The sequence below is a fragment of the Galeopterus variegatus genome, unplaced genomic scaffold (genome assembly GCF_000696425.1).
Source record: "Galeopterus variegatus unplaced genomic scaffold, G_variegatus-3.0.2 Scaffold326, whole genome shotgun sequence".
Classification (NCBI taxonomy): Eukaryota; Metazoa; Chordata; class Mammalia; order Dermoptera; family Cynocephalidae; genus Galeopterus; species Galeopterus variegatus.
The window spans coordinates 73,363-95,423 of record NW_007726437.1 but is presented as its reverse complement, the minus strand read 5'-3'; the positions used below and the strand labels follow the sequence as shown (position 1 = coordinate 95,423).

Sequence of the window (22,061 nt, the reverse complement as noted above, 5' to 3'; positions counted from 1 at the left end):
GCGGGCCCGGAAAAAAAAAAAAAAAAAAAAAAAAAAAAAAACAGGGTTACATCCTGATAAACCCATTGTAAGCTGAAAATATCCTAAGCTGAAAATGCATTTAATACACCTAACCTACCAAACATCACAGCTTAGCCTAGCCTACCTTAAATATGCTCAGAACACTTACTTTAGTCTACAGTTGGGCAAAATCATCTACCGCAAAGCCTTTTCTACTGAGTGTGAGGCTTTTGTACGATCATAAAGTCAAAAAATCGTGAGTCAAACCATTATTAGGTTGTAGACCATCAATGCAGTGTTCATTCATTAACATTGAACTCATGGCCAATGTCAGTGTAACTCATGCCTGAATGAAGCTTCTCTGATTTGTATTTTCTCCATCAGGCACGTCACAGCCTTCCTGAGCTTGGGAGTCCTAGACAGCACTTCAGCACTATGCCTGGGGACTATTTTAAATATTCGAAGCAAAATCAGCAACAAAAAGCACAAAAATGTGGAGGTTTGGCATTAAATAGATGGAGGAAAGGACGCTCACAGATAAGAGCTGAACCTCAGGGGCCGGCCCGTGGCTCACTCGGGAGAGTGTGGTGCTGATAACACCAAGGCCACGGGTTCGGATCCCATATAGGGATGGCCGGTTTGCTCACTGGGTGAGTGTGGTGCTGACAACACCAAGTCAAGGGTTAAGATCCCCTTACCGGTCATCTTTTAAAAAAAAAAAAAAAAAAAGAGCTGAACCTCAGCTGGCAACCTGTGGATCAGGAGATTCAAATTTTTGGCTACTCTGTGCATGTGCATGTAAAGCACCCCAAATATTGATTTGGGGGCTACTAATAAATTTTAGCGAGTGGGCACACTTGCAAATACAGAATCGTGAACAGTAAGAATCAATTGTGCTTTAATTACATTCATTTTGACTCGATTAACATGGTTGTTTGAAAATAAGTTATTCATAATATTTCCATAATATTCATGATATTCATTTTCTTAAATGGGTCAAATAATAGGAACATAGTTTAACTGAAAGTGTTTTGAATGAGGCATGAAGTCACCTGGGTGCCAGGCCTGCCCACCCCTCGTGGGGGCACATCAGTGCTTCCTGAGCCTGTTTCTTGTTTTTAAAATTAAATTAACTAGTGTGAGTAATTTCCAAGGGCCTTCCCACATCTTCAATTATTTTACTCTTCTTGTCTTTTCAATACAATAAAGATACTCTTAACTAAAATCTAGCAGGAAACGTGACCAAAACGTGGACAGAACTAAATTGTCGTTTTCATGCATATTTTTGGAGGTCAGGATGAACACTTATGGTATTCCACATAATTGGGCAAGTAAGAGGGAAGAGCTGGGAGCCTCTTCTAAAATATGTTGAAAATTTGGCACTAGAAAAATGCCTTCTTTGCCACACGTGCATAGCACAATGTTTTTGTTTGCATGTGCGTTCTTACGAGATGTTGGAATGGATTTCTTTTTTCACCCTTAGCAATAGTTCCTGGGAGGATGTGTTGGGGTTTTTTTCCCTTTCAAGGAGGGAGTTATAGACTGGGGAAGAGGGACCCAGTGTAAGGAGAGCACCGTTCACCTTTGGCAAACAGGTAAGAACAAGTTTAGCTATATAAAATGCAATCCATTCACTAAAGACTATCCCTCTACATCTTGATTATTAACATAGCCCAGGCCTTTTGCAGTGGTCCAGGACCATTGCAGCACACCCTGGCCAGGCTAGTCTGCCCTTTAAACCACCTGCTGTATTGCTGACCATTAGTGTCTTAAAACATAGATGCCCAGTTATGTTATACATCTGCCTAAGATCCTCGGCAGCCTCAGGGTGAAACACATGTGACACACAGCCTCCTGCCCTGGCCACTTCCCCCTGACACATCTCATGGTCTGGCCACCCTGGGCAATCTTGTATTGTCTGAAGGAATCTGGTGTTTTCACCCTCTCTGTGCTTGTCTGCACTGTTTTTGCTTTTCCATTGTTCCCTTGGCAAACTCGTCTTCTGTCCTGTAAAGCCCAGCTGGGCTGTCTTCTGCTCCAAGGAGTCTTCCCACCGCTCCCAGGTAGATAGAGGTGTTCCTTTCTCCCTACTTGTTAAAAAGCAAACATGTACTTGGTGTGGAGAGAACCTCTGGGTATCCATCAACATCCCTTCCGTGATGGGTAAAAATACCATCCACTCACAGATCTCGGGGCCTCTCGGCCACCTCCCGCCCACCTGGGAAATTGGTTCATTTGGGGCTGTAGTGCCTGCTCTCCTGCTCCCAAAAGCCCCTGACAGTGCCTCTGTTGGCACATGACAGACTCAGTACAAGACGTCATTTTTTCTCCTAGAAGAAATAAGTTTTTTTTTTTTTTTCGTGTCCGGCAACGGATCGCAACCCTCAGTGTCGCGCCTGTACCGGACCGGGACCGGCAACGGGATCGCAACCCTCGGTGTTGCTCCCACACCTCGCTCAGCCAGTGAGCGGGAACTGGTCTGTATGTGGGATCCGAACCCTCGGCGGGAGCGCCACCACACTCCCAAGCGGCGCACTGTAGCAGTGCGCCACCAGGCCGACCCAGAAGAAATAAGTTTTGAGAAAGAATTTGTCAGAGCAGCTGCCTGATGTATGAGAGAAGTTTTTTAAAAAAAATTTTTTTCAATTTTTATTGGAACATAATTGGTTATACATATTTGTAAGGTGCAGAGTTGACTATCAATACCTGTCTACAATACGTGATGATCAGTCAGGATAATTAGCATATTCATCATTACAAAACGTAATCATTCTTTGTGCCCATTAACCAATTTCTTGCTATACCCCTTCCCCCTCCCCCTTTCCCACCTCTAGTAACCACAGTTCTGTTCTCACCTTCTGAAAGTTCAATGTATTCTTATGATTGTTTTCTTTCTTTTGTTCTTTCTTTCTCTCTTTCTTTCTTTTTTTTTTTTAGCTCCCACTTATGAGTGAGAACGTGGTATTTCTTTTTCTGTACCTGGCTTATTTCATTTACCATAATTTTCTTCAAGCTCATTCATGTTGCTATAGAATTTCATTCTTTTTTATGGCTGAGTAGTAATCCATGTGTATATATACCACATTTTCCTTACCCAGTCATTCATTGGTAGATATTTAGGTTGATTCCATGTCTTGGCTATTGTAAATAGAACTGTGATGAACATGGGAGTGCAGGTGTCCCTTCAACATGATGATTTTCATTCCTTTGGGTATAGACATAAAAGTGGGATTGCTGGATCGTGTGGTAGTTCTATCTGTAGTTGTTCGAGAAACCTCCATACTGTTTTCCATAATGGCTGTGCTAATTTACAGTCCCACCAACAGTGTATGAGAGTTCCCCTTTCCCTGAATCTTCTCCAGCATTTGTTATTCTCTGTCTTTTTGATAAGAGCCAGTCCAACTGGGGTGAGATGATGTCTCAATGTGGTTTTGATTTACATTTCCCTGATGCTGAGTGGTGGTGAGCATTTTTTCATGTACCTGTTGGCCATTTGTATGTCTTCCTTGAGAGAAGTTTTTAAAATGCACTGGGATGTCACACACCTCTGGGGATGACCCCAGGTGATTTTGTTGGGTTCTTATTTTTTTTTTAAAGATGATTGGTATGGGGATCTTAACCCTTGACTTGGTGTTGTCAGCACCATGGTCTCCCAAGTGAGCTAACTGACCATCCCTATATAGGGATCTGAACCTGTAGCCTTGGTGTTATCAGCACCACACTCTCCCAACTGAGCCATGGGCCAGCCCTGACCCCAGGTGACTTTGAAACTCAGAGTGCCTCCCGCAGGGCATCCCAGAGGTGTTTGGGGCAGGGGATGGGGAGACCTGGCAAATGCCCTTGGGCTCTGTGCAAGCTCTGGAACTGAGCAGGGCGGCCCAGGCGGCAGCCCTTGGAGTGGCACCAGCCTGGGTTGAAGGTGAGATGCTTCCTACTGGGCACCATGTGCTACAGCAATTCTGCCCTTTCTCCCTGGCTGCAAGATGCCCTGGGCCATTAGATGAAAGGGTTGCTGTTAAAGGTCGTTTCCCTTTGAAGTGGCCGTGTGGGATTGACCCACATTAGAGCTCCCCCCTTTAGTCCTGGCTCACTCGTGGTTCCACTAGTGACCAGTCAGGCAGAAGAGGAGGAGCTCCTAGACATTTTCTGGAGTGGTTTCTTCTTCCTCAGCACCAAGGTGCATTTTTCTTTCTCATGGCGCTTGCCACAATCTGCTTGGCATGCAGCTGCTTATTGCGAGTCTTAGTCCCCTTCCAGTACATGACCCTTGAAGGCACAGACTTCCTCCAGCATTAATCCATTCCACCCAGGAGCTGGCACTGGGCCATGTACATAGTGGCAGCTAAATAAATTGACTGTGTGGAGAGTGAAAAGAGAGGTCACAGCCAAGGCCGACTCACTGGTCCCCTCTGGCACTATGAACCCGCCCTGCTAAGTAATTGATATTCTTAGCACTTGATCTTTCTAGTTCCTGATACACTCTCAGAAAGTCACTTTCCGTGTAGCATGGTGGTAGAGGACACACTCCAGAGTTCAAATCCTGCCTCCAGCATTTATCAGCTCCAGGATTTGGGGCAAGTTATTTCCTCATCTATAAACCTGTTTCCTTACCTGTAAAATGAGTATGGTAATAATACCTACTTCACAGAGTTGTTTTGACACAAATAAATTACCAAAATTAAAGCGCTTAGAATGATGTCTGCCATGTTAGTAAGGGTTCAATAATGTTGGTGATTATAATGGAATATTTAATGCATTTGTTTGTTTTTCTCTTAAATTCATACGTTCTACCCAGAAACTTGTAGGCTTTGTGAAATTTTTAATTGGAAATCCAGGTACTTAAGCAAAAATTTAAAAATAGAACAAGTTCTATCATGTCATTAGTTGCCAGGGTAGGGGGGAATATTATTTTACCATGAGGCACATATTAACTTAAACACATGTTTTTAGAGTCTTTCTTAAGGTTAATATCTAACATTATTTATTCTCCATTCATATACTGTATGCATTGTAACTTTTAATGTATTTCTAATGTGAAGAGACTCAGTTACTTTACTAAAAACTTGTAACATAAAACCAAGTTGACTGTTGTAAGGCAAGCAGCTGTTCTGTGAAGAGACTGCAGTACTCTTGTGGAGTTTTGAAGGTCTTTTGCTAATTATACCGAAAATTGATATTATTGATTGACTCGAAATCAGGGAATACAAAGAATGCAACATACCCAAAAAATTAAAGTGGGCATTTGGATTTAAATGTCAGGATTCCCTTATATCCATTTTTTTCCTGCAGTATTTTCTTCCCTGAGCCTCGGCCTTCTTCCAGAACGATCTGCTACTCTAATGGTGTATGAAGATGTTGTCCAAATAGTATCAGGTTTCCAAGGTATGTTTAATAATTTTCTTCATTTTTATTAGTAGTAGTAGTTTTTTTGATTGACAAATAATTTATGGAGTACAATGTGGTATTTGATATGTGTATGCAATGTGGTAGCATTAAATCAAGCTAATGAACATATCCATCACCTCAGTTACCTATCATTTTCTATGATGAGACATTTGAAATTTATCCTCTTAGTTATTTTGGTATGTTTATTATTTAAAAAGAAAAGTGATGATAACTTTTGGTCCAACTACTAAACCCTTAAGCACTTCAGGCCCTGCAGAACCTCTGCCTGGACCCCTGCAGTGGCCCCCAACTGCGGCGCTTATCTCCAGTCTCTGAGTTAGGGCTGGAGTTGGACTTCCTGCCTCCAGTCTGTCCTCACCAATATATTCCAGTTCAGTCTTCCTGAGGCAGAGCTCCAGTACCCTCTCTCCCTTAATGGCCCCCTCTGCCTGTAGAATAAAATCCAGTCTCCTTCCGAAGCACTCACGGGCCTCTGTGATGTGGCCTCAACCTTCGTCCTAACACGTGCTGTGTCATAGCCTAACTGAGTTTCTTTCTGTTTTCCATCTGGGACGTCCCACCCCATCTTCCAATCTATCTTCAAACCCCCGCCCCTGGACAGTAAGGCCAGCTTAAACGCCACATTCTCCAGGAGGTCTTTCCTGTTCTCTCCAGGCCATGGGAGAAAGGATGAGCAGAGGAAGACACAGGGTCGCGGGTCTGAAAGAAGCAGACTGGTGGGTGTTAGGGGAGGAGTGTTAATGGTATGGGATAAGCATGAAGCCCACACACTCCTGCCGTGTCATCTGGGAGTTGCCCCGAGCCCAGAAGCAGCAGTTCCAGCTCCTGTGCCTCCAGTGCCCTCTGGCTTCTGTCCTGGGAGTCCTTATCTCCCTTGCTGTTCCTCCTTATCAGTAACCAGAAGTGGCAGATTACACAACCTCCAGCTGGGGGCTCTGGATCTTTTCATGACACCTCCCTTTCTACCATATTTGGTGGTATCCCTCACCTCCCCAACTAAATTAAAAAACCCAGAGGGCGAGAACTGTGTCGTCATCATTTTGGTATCCCAGGGCCCAGCCCTACACTGGCCTCATGATAGTACCCGTGAGAAATTCAATGAATGATTGAATAAACAAATACAAAAAACAATCAAAATTCAGCCGCTTTTTGCACTTCTTATATAAACTACTTACTCCATGGTCAATTATTTTCTTTGTTTTAAATGCTAAGAAAAGTACAGTTCACACACACAGTACTTGAATAGCTCTTCCTCTCTGAGGAGCAAGAATCATGATCCTATTATAAATAAGCCCAAGGAGGTAAGTCATTCAGGTGGTTTTTGTTACACTTAATGTATTCAATCTATTATATCAATGCCTCCTGTATATAACCAGAAACTAGCTGAGAACATTTCTTCCTTTTTATAATCTCATTTCTATGTCAGCTTTTTAAAATTACAGACATTTTGTTAATTTTTTATCTTAACCTACCTCTCTAGTTTAATGATGTTTAGCTGTACTACTTCTTGTCTCAGTAGAATCGAGCCATGGCAGTAATGACGGGTAATTTTATTTGTTTCAAGTCCTCTTACCAGTTGGAAGGAAAGCCATACTCAGACAAGTAAACGGTGGTCTGGTCTTTGCCACCACTTACTTAATGTGGTTCTGTTCTACAAACCCAATATAATACTGAATGTATAAATGATATATTAAATTTTTATTCTCAAACAGGTCGCATGTAGTTGCATTTATTATTTTTTTAATGGATTCAAAGGAGAAAAGTAAATAAATTCTTGCCTGCTCAGAAATGTAAGTGCTAGAAGCCAGTTGAATATTAGTGTGTTGCTCAGACGGTGTAATGCGTCAGACAGTCCTGGGAAAAGGCGTAGGTCATATGGTGACAGTTCAGTTACATGCAGTGTTAGGTGATGCCTCATTGTTTGGCTTTATGTGATGCTAAAGTAAGAGCTTGAAAGAGTGAAGGCCACCGGGTGGGGAGGGAGACAGTGGGAGAGGACAGGGAGGAGACCATTGTTCCCACCAGCCTGAGGCTCCAGGCTTCAGTTTTTGCTTTAATGTTTTTACAACCAGGGACTGGCTGGTTAGATCACTTGTTTAGAGTATGGTGTTGATAACACCAAGGTCCAGGGTTGGATCCTGGATCTTTTGGCCAGCCGCCAAAAATAAAAACAAAACAAAGTGTTTATAACTAAACAAAATAGAGAATAAGTTCATGGTTAATGTGAGTTTTCCTTTAAAAATAAAAGGCTGCCCACTTGTGTTCTTTTCTGCAGTTAGATTGCATGTTATGTATTTAAATTCTGACCCTATACACCAATACAACAATTCTCTCATCAGACCAGGTAGGATTATTGAGTGAACCTGCAAACATATGAGCTGCATGAGAAATGCATGTTTCTGGTGCAATTGACTTTAGCAGTCAACAATCCTTGCATTTTAAAAGTAAGGAAAGTGATTGAGTTATTGTTGACATTGTTTTATGAAGAAAGCCTGGAACAGTCTTATGGTGACAGTGTGGTGAAGGGGGAGGGCTGACTTAGTAATTGGTCACTAGAGAGATTTTCCCCAGCGTAGGAAGTATCTGAAAATGGGCTTATTGTTCAAAATGCAGGAAAATTACTTTCAGACTTGTCAGTGAGATAAAAAGACGGAAAGAGAGAGCACTTGTAAATTGTTTTATAAGAATCATTTTCTTTAACAGTGTTCTGCACTTTGTGGAGAACACGTTCCCATCAAAAGCCATGAGGAGGGGTTTGGGGGTCAATGCAGAAGTTGAATCCCAAGGCTCCTCGTTGGGATGGGCTGGAGGAGCTTGAAGGCTGGAGCCTGGGCTGTGGGAGCCTGGGCTGCGGGGCCTCCAGAGACTGTGCTGTCTTGAGAGAAATGACTCGGAATGTGATGACAGTAAATAAGAAGACCCAGAAAGATGCCCAGACTGCTCATGGCCACTCTGTCACCCGGCCGAGTGGCATCACCATATTATTGGCTTCTGTCCTCTGCTGGGCTTCCTCACTGTTCCTAGACAGTCCTTTTTCTATTCCCCCAGCAGCTGCTGGAAGCCTCTCCTTCCACTCTCTTCATGCCCACCCCACCTCCATGTCCCCCTCTTCACAGTGACCTTGCTGCTTGTTTCAGAGAGAAATGAGGCCATCAGGGAAGGAGGCTTTTGCTTGCCGTCTGCCTGCCCCTTCTCTAAGAGGACAGTGTTGTGTTCCTCCCTGCAGCGTCTCCACCCCACCGCGAGCCCCTTCCCATCCCCGCTGGACCCCCTTCTTTATCTCCTCTGCTCAAATTTCCCTCCATTTGTGCTAGACCTTCTATCCTTCTCATTCTCTCTCTGCTCTCAAAATTCCTTAAGGCTTTGCCATTCAAAAACAAACCCTTCTTAAGCCCCATGTCTCCTCCAAGTCACAATCTCTTCCTCTCCTTTCCCTCCCAAACTCTGGAGAGGTCTGCCCTCCCTGTGTGCCCGCCTTTAAACTCTCTTTTACTCTGCCTCACACTGTCCTCCAGAAATTTCTCTTGCTGAGTTCAGCAGAGCTGGAGTTGCGAGATCCTGCAGCTTCTGGCCAGTCCCGTCCTTCCCACCTTCCCCTGGCTTTATGACCCTCCCTTGCCTTTCTTCTTCAGTCTCTTGCCTCCTCAGGCCACTCTGTCTGCCCGGCTCCTGGCTCGTTGCTTTCTGGTCTCCTGCATGGGTTCTTACGTCCCTGCCCACCTCTTCTTCCACAAGTGGCTTTCAACTCTGGCCTTCTCTTCTGTGTTGACCCCAAGACCACTGTCTGTGTTTGGAACTTTATCATTTCTCACCCGAACCATTTCATAGCAGCCCCCTGGTTGTCCACTCTGATGCTGGACTCTTCCACCCACGGCCATTCCCCACCTGCTCTCAGAATTGAGCAGAAACAAAGACGACGCTTTCGCTCCCAGGTCAGTAACTCCCAGTGACTCTCTGCAGCAGGCTGACACAAGGCCAGACTCTTTAGCTAGACACACCATGCCCTTCAAGAGCCTCGTCCTTTGCCCCTGGACACCACGCAGCCTATACTCAGCTCCCACAGACTTCCTGAACCTTCTCTGCAAATGCAAGAGTTTGGTGTGGCATCCCTGCGCTGTCCTATGTGCCGGCTCTCTCACCTGCCACACCACAGACCTCCAAGACTCGGTCCCCAGATGCTGCTTAGGGAACTGCTTTCTTCTGCACAGCTGGTCTCTCTCTTGAGGTTTATCTTATACTTTCATCATTTCCCTCTTCTTCTAGCACTTAAAACACTGTAGTAATTAAGCCATTTCCATAACTGCTTTCTCTACTATTTTTTTTAAGAGTAATGATTTTTAGTGATGTGTTAGGGAGTTAAAAAGGTAAGAAAAAAAGAATGTTGTGATAAACTCATCAAGAGGTGATGAAAGCTCTAATAAGAGATTTCATTGACTTTGATTCAGGGAGAAGGAGAAAGACCAGTTATCCCCAAGATTAATAGCTGAAGTCTTCACTGATCCATTTAAGGGAGCTAAAAGGCATCTTGAAAAGAGCCTTAGGGCAGAAAACAAAAAAACCTCTGTAACCCTCGGCGCTTCAGCTTCCTCTCCGCTCACAGGGCAACCTTCGATTTTCTTTAAACTTTAACTTCTGAAAAAGACCTGTAAGTCTTCTTCATCCTGCCCCCCAAAAACTGCATGTTAACATTCTTTTTAAGCTTGTTTGTCTGATAGGTCAAGAGAGAGACATGTGGGGGGGGGGGTTCTCTACTCAAGTTCCAGGAACACAAAGGCTTTATCTTTTTCTTCTTTGTGTATCCTATGCCCATTACAGAGGAGACTCTCGGTACGTGTTGCTTGGATTATAGTGAGGGTGCCCAGAATATATACAGCAGTAGTTCTCAATGGGGGGTAATTTTGCCCCTAAGGGACATTTGGTTATGTCCGGAAACATTTTTTAGTTGTCACAACTTGGCTAGGGGGTAGCGGCCAGGGATGCTGTTAAGTGTGCTACAGTGCTCAGGACAGCGTTCACTCCAACTAAGAACTACTATCCCTGATCTAATTGGAATTAAGACAGAGTGTTATTGGAATTCAGTGAGTTGCCAAGTATAACTCTTCTTCACATTCAATTCCATAAATATTGTTGAGCATCAGCTGTGTACAGGACTTGGTTTGATGCATTTCACTGAATACCTGCTTTTAAGGAACTCAAGTCTACAAGGGAAGAGGAGATGGGAAAGTCATGCTTATCCTGGGCCTGTTGTGTACCAGGAGGCTCTGCTAGGCACTGTGCGTATGTATTCTGACCTCACATCACAACTACCATATTATGAGACAGGTATAATTCATACCCGTTTTAAAGATAGAGAAACTACAGCCCCAAAGCCACACAACTAGAAGGTGGTAGAGGAAAGATTTAAACCTGTAGCTAAGTGGCAATGCCACCCGTGTTCTTTCCTGTGGTGCCTCTGATTGAGGAGATGTACAAATATACAAATAAACATAATAAAAGGCTCAGCATGATCAGTGCTACAAGAAAGACATTAATAGAGCTTAGAGCTTGGGGTGGGACCAGGAAGGGCTACATAGAAGAGGTGGCATTTGACCTGCATTTTGGGTGTTATGTAGGGTGTGCAAATGGGGCAGTGGGAAGAAGTTGCAGACATGGAGACATGCATGAGCCTGTATGTAGAAGCAGAGAGCTGTGTGGTCCTGTGTGGCCAGACGATGGGGGCTGATTGGCTATAAGCAGTGCATATGTTTGAAAGTAGCCATGGTGTAATAGGAAGAGATATAGAAGTTAGAATTAAAAGAATTCATTTCTGCCTCTTACAAGCAGAATGACTTTGAGCAAGTCACATAACCTCTCTGAACTTTATTTCCTTACCAATAAAGAGAGAGTCCCTTCTTTACAGGGTTGTTGTAAATCATGAAATTATAAACATACACATATGCACGCACACACACACGAGGGTACTTCAGAAAGTTTGTGGAAAGATAGTATCATCTTTTAATTCTATTTTTCCATGAACTTTTTGTGGTATCCTTTTATGTATGAACTTCGTAAATTCTAATGCACTGACCAATGCCTCTCACTTTTAGGAGAAGTGTAATAGTACTTTGGGTTCATACTGGTCTACTTATTTTTGTTATAGTTGTTGTCATCATTGTTAATTTGGTAAGTGGTGGAGATCCATTGATGGTTTCCAGGCGGGGAAAGGATGTGATCAGAGGGGTGTCTTTGAACAGTCAATGTGTCAATGGATGAAATGGAAAAGGGGGTAAGGCTGAAGCAGTGGGCCAGTTAGGAGAGTTTTGCAATAGTTGAGGCAAGGGGTAACATAGGGTCACATAGGGTGGAGGCAGAAAGGGAGGAAGAGTGGATGTAAGAAATGTTGATAAAGGAAGATTGGCCAGTCTTGGCACTTGAGAGAATGTGCAAGATAATAGAGAGGGAGAGTGATAATGATGACCCGGAATCAAACCTGGGTGTTGGGGATAATAAGGTATTGTCAAGAGTGAGAGAGGTAGATGACAATTTTGGAGTGCCAGATGGGTATCTGGGTAGAAGTGTCTAGAAGGCAGAGGAAAATGCTGTTGCAGAGCTTAGGAAAGAGTCCAGGGCTGGCGAGAGCTGTGGCGGTGGAGAAGGCTCAGTGAGGAGAGAGTGAGAAACAGCAGGACCAATGGATGGCAGCCCTCTAGGAACTGCTACATCTGGAGATAGGACGAGAAAGACGTACTTGGCAGACTCTGGAGAGAAGTGGAGCGTGGAAGCACGAATGCCAGGAAGGAGGGGTTCACGGGTGGGGGTGGCAAACAGTGTGGACCATTGTGAAGAGGACGACAGGGGCAAAGGTTGAGAAATGGTCATGGGGTTTGCAGATTATACCGTCATCAGTCGACATTTCCAAGGGCTGCCTGTGCTGTGGGTAAAAGCTACATCACTGGAGGGTGGGTGGAAGGAGAGAAGACACTCGCTTATGGGGAAAACAGTTAAGTGATGTCTGACTGTTGTTTTTCTAGCTGAGGAAGAAAGGAGTGTCTTTGTTGGTAGGGAAGGAAAAGCCTACAGAGACAAAGATGTTGATGAACACAAGAATAGTTGGTTGAGCCACGTGTTGTAATAAACAAGCAACAGTTAGGCTAGAAGCTTGAGCTGACCTGGAGGAGAGGAGGGAAGAAACACATTGTGAAGTGCAGAGAGAGGAAGAGGTGGTGGCCCTGGAGATTCATTCAAGCAGGGTCCAAGCATCTGGGGAACAGGGATGGGGCCCTAAGTTTGAGAAGAACAGGGAAGTTGGAAACAGCTGCTGTGGGGATGAGAGAGAGGCAACCAGAGATGACAGGCAGGCTTGTCTGCCCTACGGCTCCCATCCCCACCCAGTCGTGTCCCTTTCTGAAATGTGTGAAAACTCAGCAGCTTTAATACATGAGCATAGGCGGAAGAATGTAACCCAACCCCACCCCCCAACCCCGCACACTCCCACTGTAGGTTTTATTTACGCCATGGCTGAGAATGGCTTATACCCTTCAATCCCTCCATGTCTCTCTGGTCATTTCAGCAGCGCTGGGTTTTATCTGTGTTCCACACTGGTGGCACGTGGTCCCTCTGCAGAAGGTCTTATGTCAGATGCACTGGACCAGCCACATCCCTTTCTCACAAAACTGTCCCCACATAGCTCCCCATGTGCCTCCACCCCCCTTGCTGCAGAGACCAACTTCTGCACATAATGGGGAAGGGAGGCAGCGGGGGTGGAGTGAGGCCCAGGTGGGGAAGGCAGAGAGGTCCGTCTTCCCCCGATATACATGGGACGCATGATCTGCTCGAGAATGGTAGGTGGCACCAGGGGGTGAGAATCGGGATGCGACACCAGGGGCCCCTGGAAATTGGGGACAGCAGCCTTGGTTGGTGATCCCTGTAAATCCTGGTGGGCTGCTTATCCTGGGTCCAGTATGAGTCTCCCCTTGTCTCTCAGCCTCCCTTTTCTTTGATCTCATCTGAATAGGTTTCATTCCTACCTGAAGGCCAAAGGAGGCTTCCCACAGATCTCAGCCTTCCCATCTCACAGGGGACCCTCCCTGAAGCCTGGAGGGATACACCTATCCCACCTTGTTCTGGGGTAACCAGCCTGCATTCTGCTTTCTGCCTTGATCCTCATGAGGACAAGCTCCTTTTTGCCTCATCACATTTAAACATGCCTTGCTTTCCTTCATATTAGCAGAGTCCTTTGCTTTTCCATGACATGAAACCCAGGCTGTACACAGGGGCATGTTAACTGAATAACATCAGCAGCATTGTTTAAACTGAAAAACAGTAGGGAATGTGTACTTCCCTATCACTGAAAAAGATAAGAATAGAAGCAATGAGTGCTGTTAGGTAGTTGGGGGTGAGGAGCAAGTGGGTCGTGTGGCCAAGTTATGGAAGGGGAAGAGCAAAGCAGTCTGCTCCCCACAGGGCACAGAGCACCAAGCAGTCCCAATTGTATGCACACCAAGGAGACGGCTGGATGAGACATTGATCCTCTGGAAAATCAAAAGAAAAGAAGACCAAACTAAGAAGAATGAGAGAATGTTAGAAGATCCAGATCCACAGAGGCTAGTGCATTGCTGTGGGTTTGTTTTAGGGATAAAGAAAGAGTACTGATGGTCTGGACAGAGCATGTGTCCAGTTAGTTCAGTGGAGGTGATCGGGATTAGATAGGACTAATCCTGGCACCTGGCTCTCATGGGCTGTAAACCTAGGCCTGCATTTCCCAGAGTGGGGAATAGCCACTGGAGAAGTCTAATCAGTGACTTTTAGAGCGTAGAGGGAGCAATGTGACTCTCTACTTAGGTAGTATGTCCAAGACAGCCTACTCCAGACACCAGTCTATGTAAGTGAATTTGCAAGTTCTAGAGAGGTAGTGCATGCGTGAGTGTACATGTTGCCGGAGAAGTGGGGAGCCTGACAACTCAGACATTTGAATACCACAGTAGCATGGAGTGTGACCTCCTGGAGACTGACATCTTGGAGTCATTGGAAGATCTAGGTTACCAGGCACATTGTTGGAAGATGGCACTCTGCCTCAGGCAGTCTCTGCTGGAGCCAATTCCCCTGAGTTTACCAAACTCTGTGCTTGGCTGGTGTCTGAATTAAGAGTGCTCTGTAAACTAGAGGAAAATCTGCAAGCAAAGCTTGCAGTCCAAAGTTTGAGTCCATGCAAAGCTGCAGAATTCTAGCTGAAGGTGAGTGGGCATCAAGGGGAATGGACTGCCCGTAACTTTCCCTGACATCTGGAGATGTGACCAAGTGCCTTCTCATTCAGAAGAACAGCATCCTTTTGCTCACGTACCTCATCTCAGAACTAGAAGCTTCCAGAATGCCCTTCGTGAATGCTCCTCCAAAGAAAGTTCAAGAAGAAGGCGGTAGTGATATCTTTCAAGAGTTGAAAGGTACATGTACTGCTCTAGGAATGTCCAAACCTCCAGCCAGTATAACTACATTCCAGTTCTTCAGCAGGATTGAAAAAAAAATTCAAGGAGACATTAGCAAAAGTTCCACCTAATCATGTGGGAAAGCTTTTATTGAAGAAGCCATTGGGACCAGCCCACTGGGAGAAGACAGAAGCAATTCATCAAGCCACAGCTGATGAATATGAAGTCCAGAGAAAGCTGCTAGTAAAAATATTTGGATGTCACCGTACAGTCCTTTGGCTGGTCTGCAGAGCTAATGCGTTGATGGGCAGAGTGCCTGACAGGTGGCAGACTCAGTGAAATTGAGCCTCCACCCTCAGAGATGCCACCATGGCAGAAAAGGAAGGATGGCCCCCAGCAACAAGCAGGAGACCAAGGAGGAGAGAGAGATGGTTATGAACATTCCTCATGTGAAGGATAAGGAGGTCATGAACAAGGAGGAGGAAAGATGGACATGGTGGCTGTAATCATGGTGGCTGTGATCATGGTGGCCAAGGGAGAGGAGGAGGAAATAAGCATCAGGAGGCTGGACAGAGGGAGGGAGTGGAGGAGGAGATGGCCACCAAGATAGTGGTTATTGGGACTCGGGTATCCAGCCAAGCGACTATCATGCTGGCCATAGTGGTGGCTACCAAGGCAGTGGTTATGGTGGCTTCCAAATGTCTTCATATACAGAAAGTAGATACCAAGGTGGTAGATACCAGCAGGACAATAGATATCAAGATGGTGAGCACCATAGTGATTGAGGCGGTGGTCATGGAGGTTGAGGTGGTCGTGGAGGCCAGGGTGGAGGTTGGGGAGGAAGGGGAAGCCAGAATTATCACCAAGGGCGTCAGTTTGAACAGCACTTACAGCACAGAGCTTATCAGTATAATCATGCTGGATTTGGACAGGGAAGACATTATACTAGCTGAGGCTACAGAACCTTACATTTTGCTAGAACTCGAGTTATAGAAACTTAATTTCAGAATCCTGAATCCAACATCTATTTTGAATTAGTGTGAGACCCCAGGTGGCAGGCAGATTCCTGCTTGGCAAAAGCATTTGTAGGTCTTCCTTCAGTTCTGTTTTTTTGTTGTTGATTTTTTTTTTTTAAATGGACTTACATAATGCTGTTTATTGAAGAAACACACACAACCCCTCTCCTTTCTATGAAGAATTTTTAAAAAGGTCATTAAAATTGCCTTTAATTGACCAATAGAGTAATTCCACAGTCAGAACATGCATACTTTTTTGAAGAAATTACTTGAATAAATAGTTTGCATGTTTTCAACATGCAGTTTTGAAAATGAGGATTGGCCTGGACTTTTTTTAGATTGACTGCTAGGAAACCGTCTTCATATTAACAACCCACTTGTATGTGTTTTGCTTAAAGTATTCTAATGCCTATTTCCAGGCACAGTTCTGACCCTGTTAGGCTTTTTATTCAGAGAGGTTATGCCACATTTGCTTCATGATAGAACTTTTAGGTCAGTTTCTATTAAATGAGCTCTTCTGCAGATAGCACATTCAGTAGCCTTATTCTGTTGATGGAATACTGTACCATATGCTCAACTCTGAAAACCTTGAACACAGCCACCGCACTCTACCGAGTGAGCCACGGGCCGGCCCATAACATGCAGTTTTGAAAATGAGGATTGGCCTGGACTTTTTTTAGATTGACTGCTAGGAAACCGTCTTCATATTAACAACCCACTTGTATGTGTTTTGCTTAAAGTATTCTAATGCCTATTTCCAGGCACAGTTCTGACCCTGTTAGGCTTTTTATTCAGAGAGGTTATGCCACATTTGCTTCATGATAGAACTTTTAGGTCAGTTTCTATTAAATGAGCTCTTCTGCAGATAGCACATTCAGTAGCCTTATTCTGTTGATGGAATACTGTACCATATGCTCAACTCTGAAAACCTTGAACACAGCCAAAATCCATAAAGATTATTATAAAAGCAAACTAAGTTGTGAACCTATAGTCCATGTAGGCATTTAGTTAAGTATAGCAACAAACTGACCTGCATCCATCTAAAACAAGTTCCTCCTTCAACCTCATTTTTACTTGAAATTTACTGTAAGACACAGCAAACCAAAATTTGTTTTATGCATGAGTTAATACCACTGTCTCAGCAAATACAAGTTAGTTTGCTTTAGGCAGGAGAATTTATTTGTAATGGAAGAAATGCACTACAAAGGAAGACAGATTTTTGCTTAGTGTAGGAGGCCCTTTATTATTGCTGCAAAAAACAAAGCCTGGCTGAGTGATGTTTTACATTCTCCTTTACTGAAATCTACATGACATAATGCTTCTTGCTGGGTTTTTGTATACATAAACGCTGTCAAGCTGTGAAAAAAATAGCTGGAGCTGTGCTAGTGTGAAAGGTGAATGATAACGTACCTGCACATTCAAAAAAACACAGAAAACAAGTCTGCATAGGTCCCTTGGGCCTCACCTATATGGGAGGAGAGATGGATCAGTTGACCTGTGAGCTCTAAATTTCTCCTATTATTCCTGCGTTATAAATCCTGTGGTCCAGGGTTACAAGGATCCCTGGAGTGAGTATAAAGTCCACTGACTCTAGCAGGGCTGTGTACTAGGTCAGCTGCCAGCTGGGGAGAATGACCCTTCAGGCGGAGCACTGGGGAAATGTGGTCTGCCTCAAGCCAGGGGTAGAATATACGATTTTTGTCTTAATGATGTTTTTGTCCAGTTTGTGCAAAATTACTAGCACCTTTACATCCTGTGACTGTCATCACAGCATTAATAAAACGGGTCCAGGTTTTACGATCCGAACATCATCTAGGACAGAGTTCAACTGCAGGTGATGTCACAAGGTAACTTGGGCCTGTCGGCTAAATCCACCCCCTGCACAAAGCAGTCGAGTTGGGTGAAGGAGCATCATTTCGCATCATTTCAAATGTCTCATCATAAAACCTGCGACGTAATCTGTCACAAGTAGGAAGCGCCTCTCCAGAATAGACTGGATGCCAAATGGCAGCCTCTACAGAGAGAAAAGGGCTCATTCCTGGGGGGTGCGTGTTTGCAGTTCTTTTCAGGGATTTATTTTTCATTCCTTGCTCTGCTTCAGTCTGGTCTGCGGAGTTAAACCAGATTTTACCAGGGAGACTCAAGATTCAAGATATTGTAGCAGCATCAAACAGTATTTCTTGTGTTGTTTGTGTCAAGAGATTAATTGTCATCTACTTGTTTCACTTACACGGACTTTCCCCAAATGTTACCCAGATCATGGGCAATTGCCATGCAGCAGAAAGACTGTTCACAAAGAGAACTTGGAAAAAGCTTTTTGTTAAAAACCCAAATAACATCCTGTGTCAAAACAAATGTGACAATGGGCTATTATTTCTCTCCCCATAATAGCATGTTGTCACATCTTTGTGTCCTGCAGAATGGGGGATGGGAGGCCATGTAGGAAGGAGGCGTGCTGCAACCTTAGAGCAGCGCTTCCTGGTTTTGCATTTTCTAAAAACAGAAACTGCTCCTCACAGAGGTAACTCAGAGGTTTGTCCCCGCAGGTGCCCGGCCGCAGCCACGCGTGCATTTCCAGAGAAGGGCTCTGAGGCTGCCCGAGAACACCAGCTACAGTGATCTGACTGCTTTTCTCACGGCCGCCGGCTCCCCCTCGGAGGTGGACAGTTTTCCTTATTTGCGAGGATTAGATGGAAATGGAACAGGTAATTTGAGTCTCTTCTCTTTTCAGCGGGGGCTTCTGTGTCTTCATCTTTATATGTGGCTTTTAGATATGTCTGGAAGTGTTAGTACTACATGAGAGAATGGCACTGAAGTTGCAGAAGAACTCTTTCTGTGAGTTCAAGTGCATTAAAACTGCGCCACCTTATACCAGCGCATGTAGAGAATTCAGTCTGCACCACTGCAGAATTGCATTTTAGTGAATTGGTCTCCTTGAGCCTTTCTGCTGTTACTGAGTGCCTGAAGCACCTTCTCTGGGCTCTCCTTTGGTGGACTACATATATTCAATTCAGAGAAATTCTCATAATTGAAACTATGATTTTTTTTTTTTTTTAAACTGTGTAAAATCGGAGTTAGGATTTTTTGCCCCTCTGTCCTCTGCCCCCCCCCCCCCCCGCCCCTTGAACATGTGGTTGGTGGAGTAGCCTGCCTAGCCGCCCTGGAGGAGATGCACAGCCCCACCCACCTATGTGCCACTGCTGGGAGGAGAACACGTGGCACTAGGAGAGATGAGCAAAGAAGTGGGCACTGCATGCCCCATGGGCACGGGGAGCACTTGGGAATGGGAGCTTCTGCTCTCTACCATCCATGACCATCCAGCATTCCCCCACATCTTTTCTTTCTCTGCATTTATTTTCTCTGCCTCCAACTTGGCAGAGTGGCCAGGCTTTGAAGTTGATTTGGAATCCTTTTCTGGCAGATCTCTAAGTCAACTCCATCGTTATCACAGTTCTGGAATGACACATAGCTAAAAGATCAGAGAAACTAAAAGCCACCAGCCAGAAAATTTGTGATAACTCTTTATCAGAGGAAGACTGGAGACGTGTGCCTCACACCCCCACTCACGTCCCACAGCACAGTTCTCCAGAGCTCATGGCACTGAAATGGTGACTTCCTCCTCCTGGTGAAGCAGAGGTACCAGGAATCTGGAGTCCTGAACTGTTTTCTTGTCTACCCTTTTCCCCCCCAACACTTTAGACGAGTCACAACCTCTGAAAACCAGAGGCTGACGTGGGTTCAGTCCTGCTTAGGTGAGTAAGTTATTGCATTTCCCAGGGCACTTTTATTGAATTTCACTTAATTTTCCAGTACTTTACATGAACCGATTATTCTGAAAAAGCTTTTAAACCTGAAACATCTGATCCATTTTGTAGCATGTTAATAAGTTCCTGGTTAAACAAGATTAAGGTGACCTGGTGATCCATCATTCACTTTTCTTCTGTCTATGGTACCTGTTTTCAGAATTGTTTCTTCTTTTAATTTCTGTGTGTTCATGGTACAGTTATTAGTAATTTACCGTCAGACAGATGTGTCATGGTCATCTTAAGTAAACATTACTGGGAAAAAATGTTGACTTTTAATTTAAATGTGTGGGTCTAGGAGAAAAGCATTGTTTCAGGGAGCATGATGAAGGATACTTAGACACCATCATAACCTCCATCTGGTCTTCCCAACAAAATGGAACATGATCATAAAACCCTAACTTGGAGGGACAATCTCATTCTTCTGGAGCTCATTCATTTTTCTCTGACCCCCTTTCAATAGCTCTTGAATAAATTGTGACATATGAGAAGACGGGGAGAAGAAGACACAAAGATACAGGACTATTGATTTTAGAGGAGTTTGTTTTTATTTTAAAATCACTCTGTTTTTTCACAGGGAAGAGAGAAGGTCTTTGGAAGGTGATGTTAAACTTCTTTTCCACTGAAATAACTCCTAAGTTGACTTAGGAGCAGACCTTCTCGGAGGCCTACAGTGTATTCACATGTGCCCGTGGGGGCCTGGCAGCATGGGCTCCCTGCAGCACACCCACCCCAGCCACTCATCAGCCAAGTACCAGCCTCCAGTTTTAGTTTCTGCACACCTTCTCTTCTGCCCTCCGATTACTTGCCTCCTGTTTAATAAAAGGCATCTAAAAGATTTCATCTCAGAGGGAGGGGCTGCACCAGACATGTCTTTGTGAGATGATGAATTGCAGCTACTATATTCACCCATTTTTGTTGCTTATAGCAGAACACCCGAAACTGGGTATCTTACAAAGAAGTGAAATTTATTTCTTACAGTTTGGAGGCGGGGAAGTCTGCAGTCCAGGGGTGCATCTGATGAAGGCCTTCTTTGTAGTGTGTCACATGGAAAATGAGAGTGAGAGAGAGCTAACCTGCTTACTTGCTTTTCTTTTAAAGCTGTCAGAACCACACCCATGACCACCATTAAACCGTCAATGGATTAATCCATTCACAGGGGTACAGTCCTCACAACCTAATCACCTCCTAATCGCCCCACCTTTCAATTACCACAATAGGATTTCCCACCTTCTTACACTGTTACAATGTAGATTAAGTCTCCAATACATGAACCTTTGGGGGACACATTTAACCCAAGCAGCTAGAGTTCAATGAAGGTGGACAGAAACAGCAGAGATTGCAAAAGAGATTGGAAAGGGTTCTGCAGGTCAGTTTCCGTGGAGTGTCCTAAGGGCAGTTTTGTCTGGTTTAGAAGGAGATTCCAGAGTTGTAAGTAGAGACTTGCAGCCACGTGGAGATTTCAGCCACTTCCACGCTTCCTCTGCTGGCTTTGTCCAGCCCATCTGCTCCATAGCTCCCTGACCCTTCCTCACATGCAGGCCAAAGACACTATGCCTTGTTAGCATCCCACTTTCCCTGCTTGCTGAGAAAGCGCAGAACTGTTCTGTGGCATTCCCAAGGGGTTTTAAAGAAATTACTTCTACTGATGACTCCAGAAAGATAGAGAGGAGTCAACAGAATAACTAAGGGCGAACTTTTCCTGCAGTCCTAAAAAGTTGGTGCTAGAATGCAAAGCCAAACAGAAACCTGGACGTTAGCAGAGCAGAACCTCTTGCGTCACAGGTGACCCGAGTCAGAGGCCCAAGATGAAACAGCTGGTCTTCTCACCAGCCTAGGGGCCTCCGCTTCCTTGCTCCTCTTGCCTGACACATGTCTTTATTCGGATGTAAAGGGAGCTGGTAACAGCAAGACGGAAGAAGAGGGGAAGCCTAGTTACATAGAACTCAGTATTTCATGTAGAATTGGAGTCTCATAACAAAGGGTGGAAGGAAAATTATTTAGCCCTTCAAAATGTGAATTGTTCCAGATTTTAAAAAGTGGGAGTGTAGAAAGAGAGTCTTTGGGAAGGTATAGAGTTGGAGCAGGTATTTAATGGGACACTGAGGAAGGAGGAAAGAGGTCTCAAGAGAGAAGATATAATTGCCTGCAATACCTTACGACAGCTAAGAACATGAATTTAAAAGAACATGAAATTACATGAACCTAAGCATATTGCTTTCAATTGATTTGTTCATTTCTTCAATGCTGTACTGACTTCTGAATGTCTACAGCTCAGTGTATTTATTCCCATAGATTCTGGAAGGCATCTAGTCCACCCTTCTTAGTTTTGTAGATAAGAAAAACAGATCCCAGAGGAGTGAAGTAACTTGCCGGAGGCTACGTAGGCAGTTCGTGACAGATCTGGTTCTAGAACCCCCCCCCACCTCCCCCCA

The 22,061-nt window shown here is 44.5% G+C and overlaps 1 protein-coding gene and 1 pseudogene across 1 annotated transcript in view; both read left to right on the top strand.

Moving 5' to 3' along the window:
- The window catches only part of FAM171A1 (family with sequence similarity 171, member A1), a 105,102-nt gene that overhangs the window by 50,774 nt on the left and 32,267 nt on the right, over positions 1 to 22,061 (top strand). The window contains exons 3-4 of the mRNA XM_008567533.1: positions 5,290 to 5,382; positions 18,370 to 18,528. Of these exons, the coding sequence (XP_008565755.1) occupies positions 5,290 to 5,382; positions 18,370 to 18,528 (252 nt within the window). The remainder of the gene's footprint in view (positions 1 to 5,289; positions 5,383 to 18,369; positions 18,529 to 22,061) is intronic.
- LOC103586294 lies at positions 14,371 to 15,760 on the top strand (annotated as a pseudogene).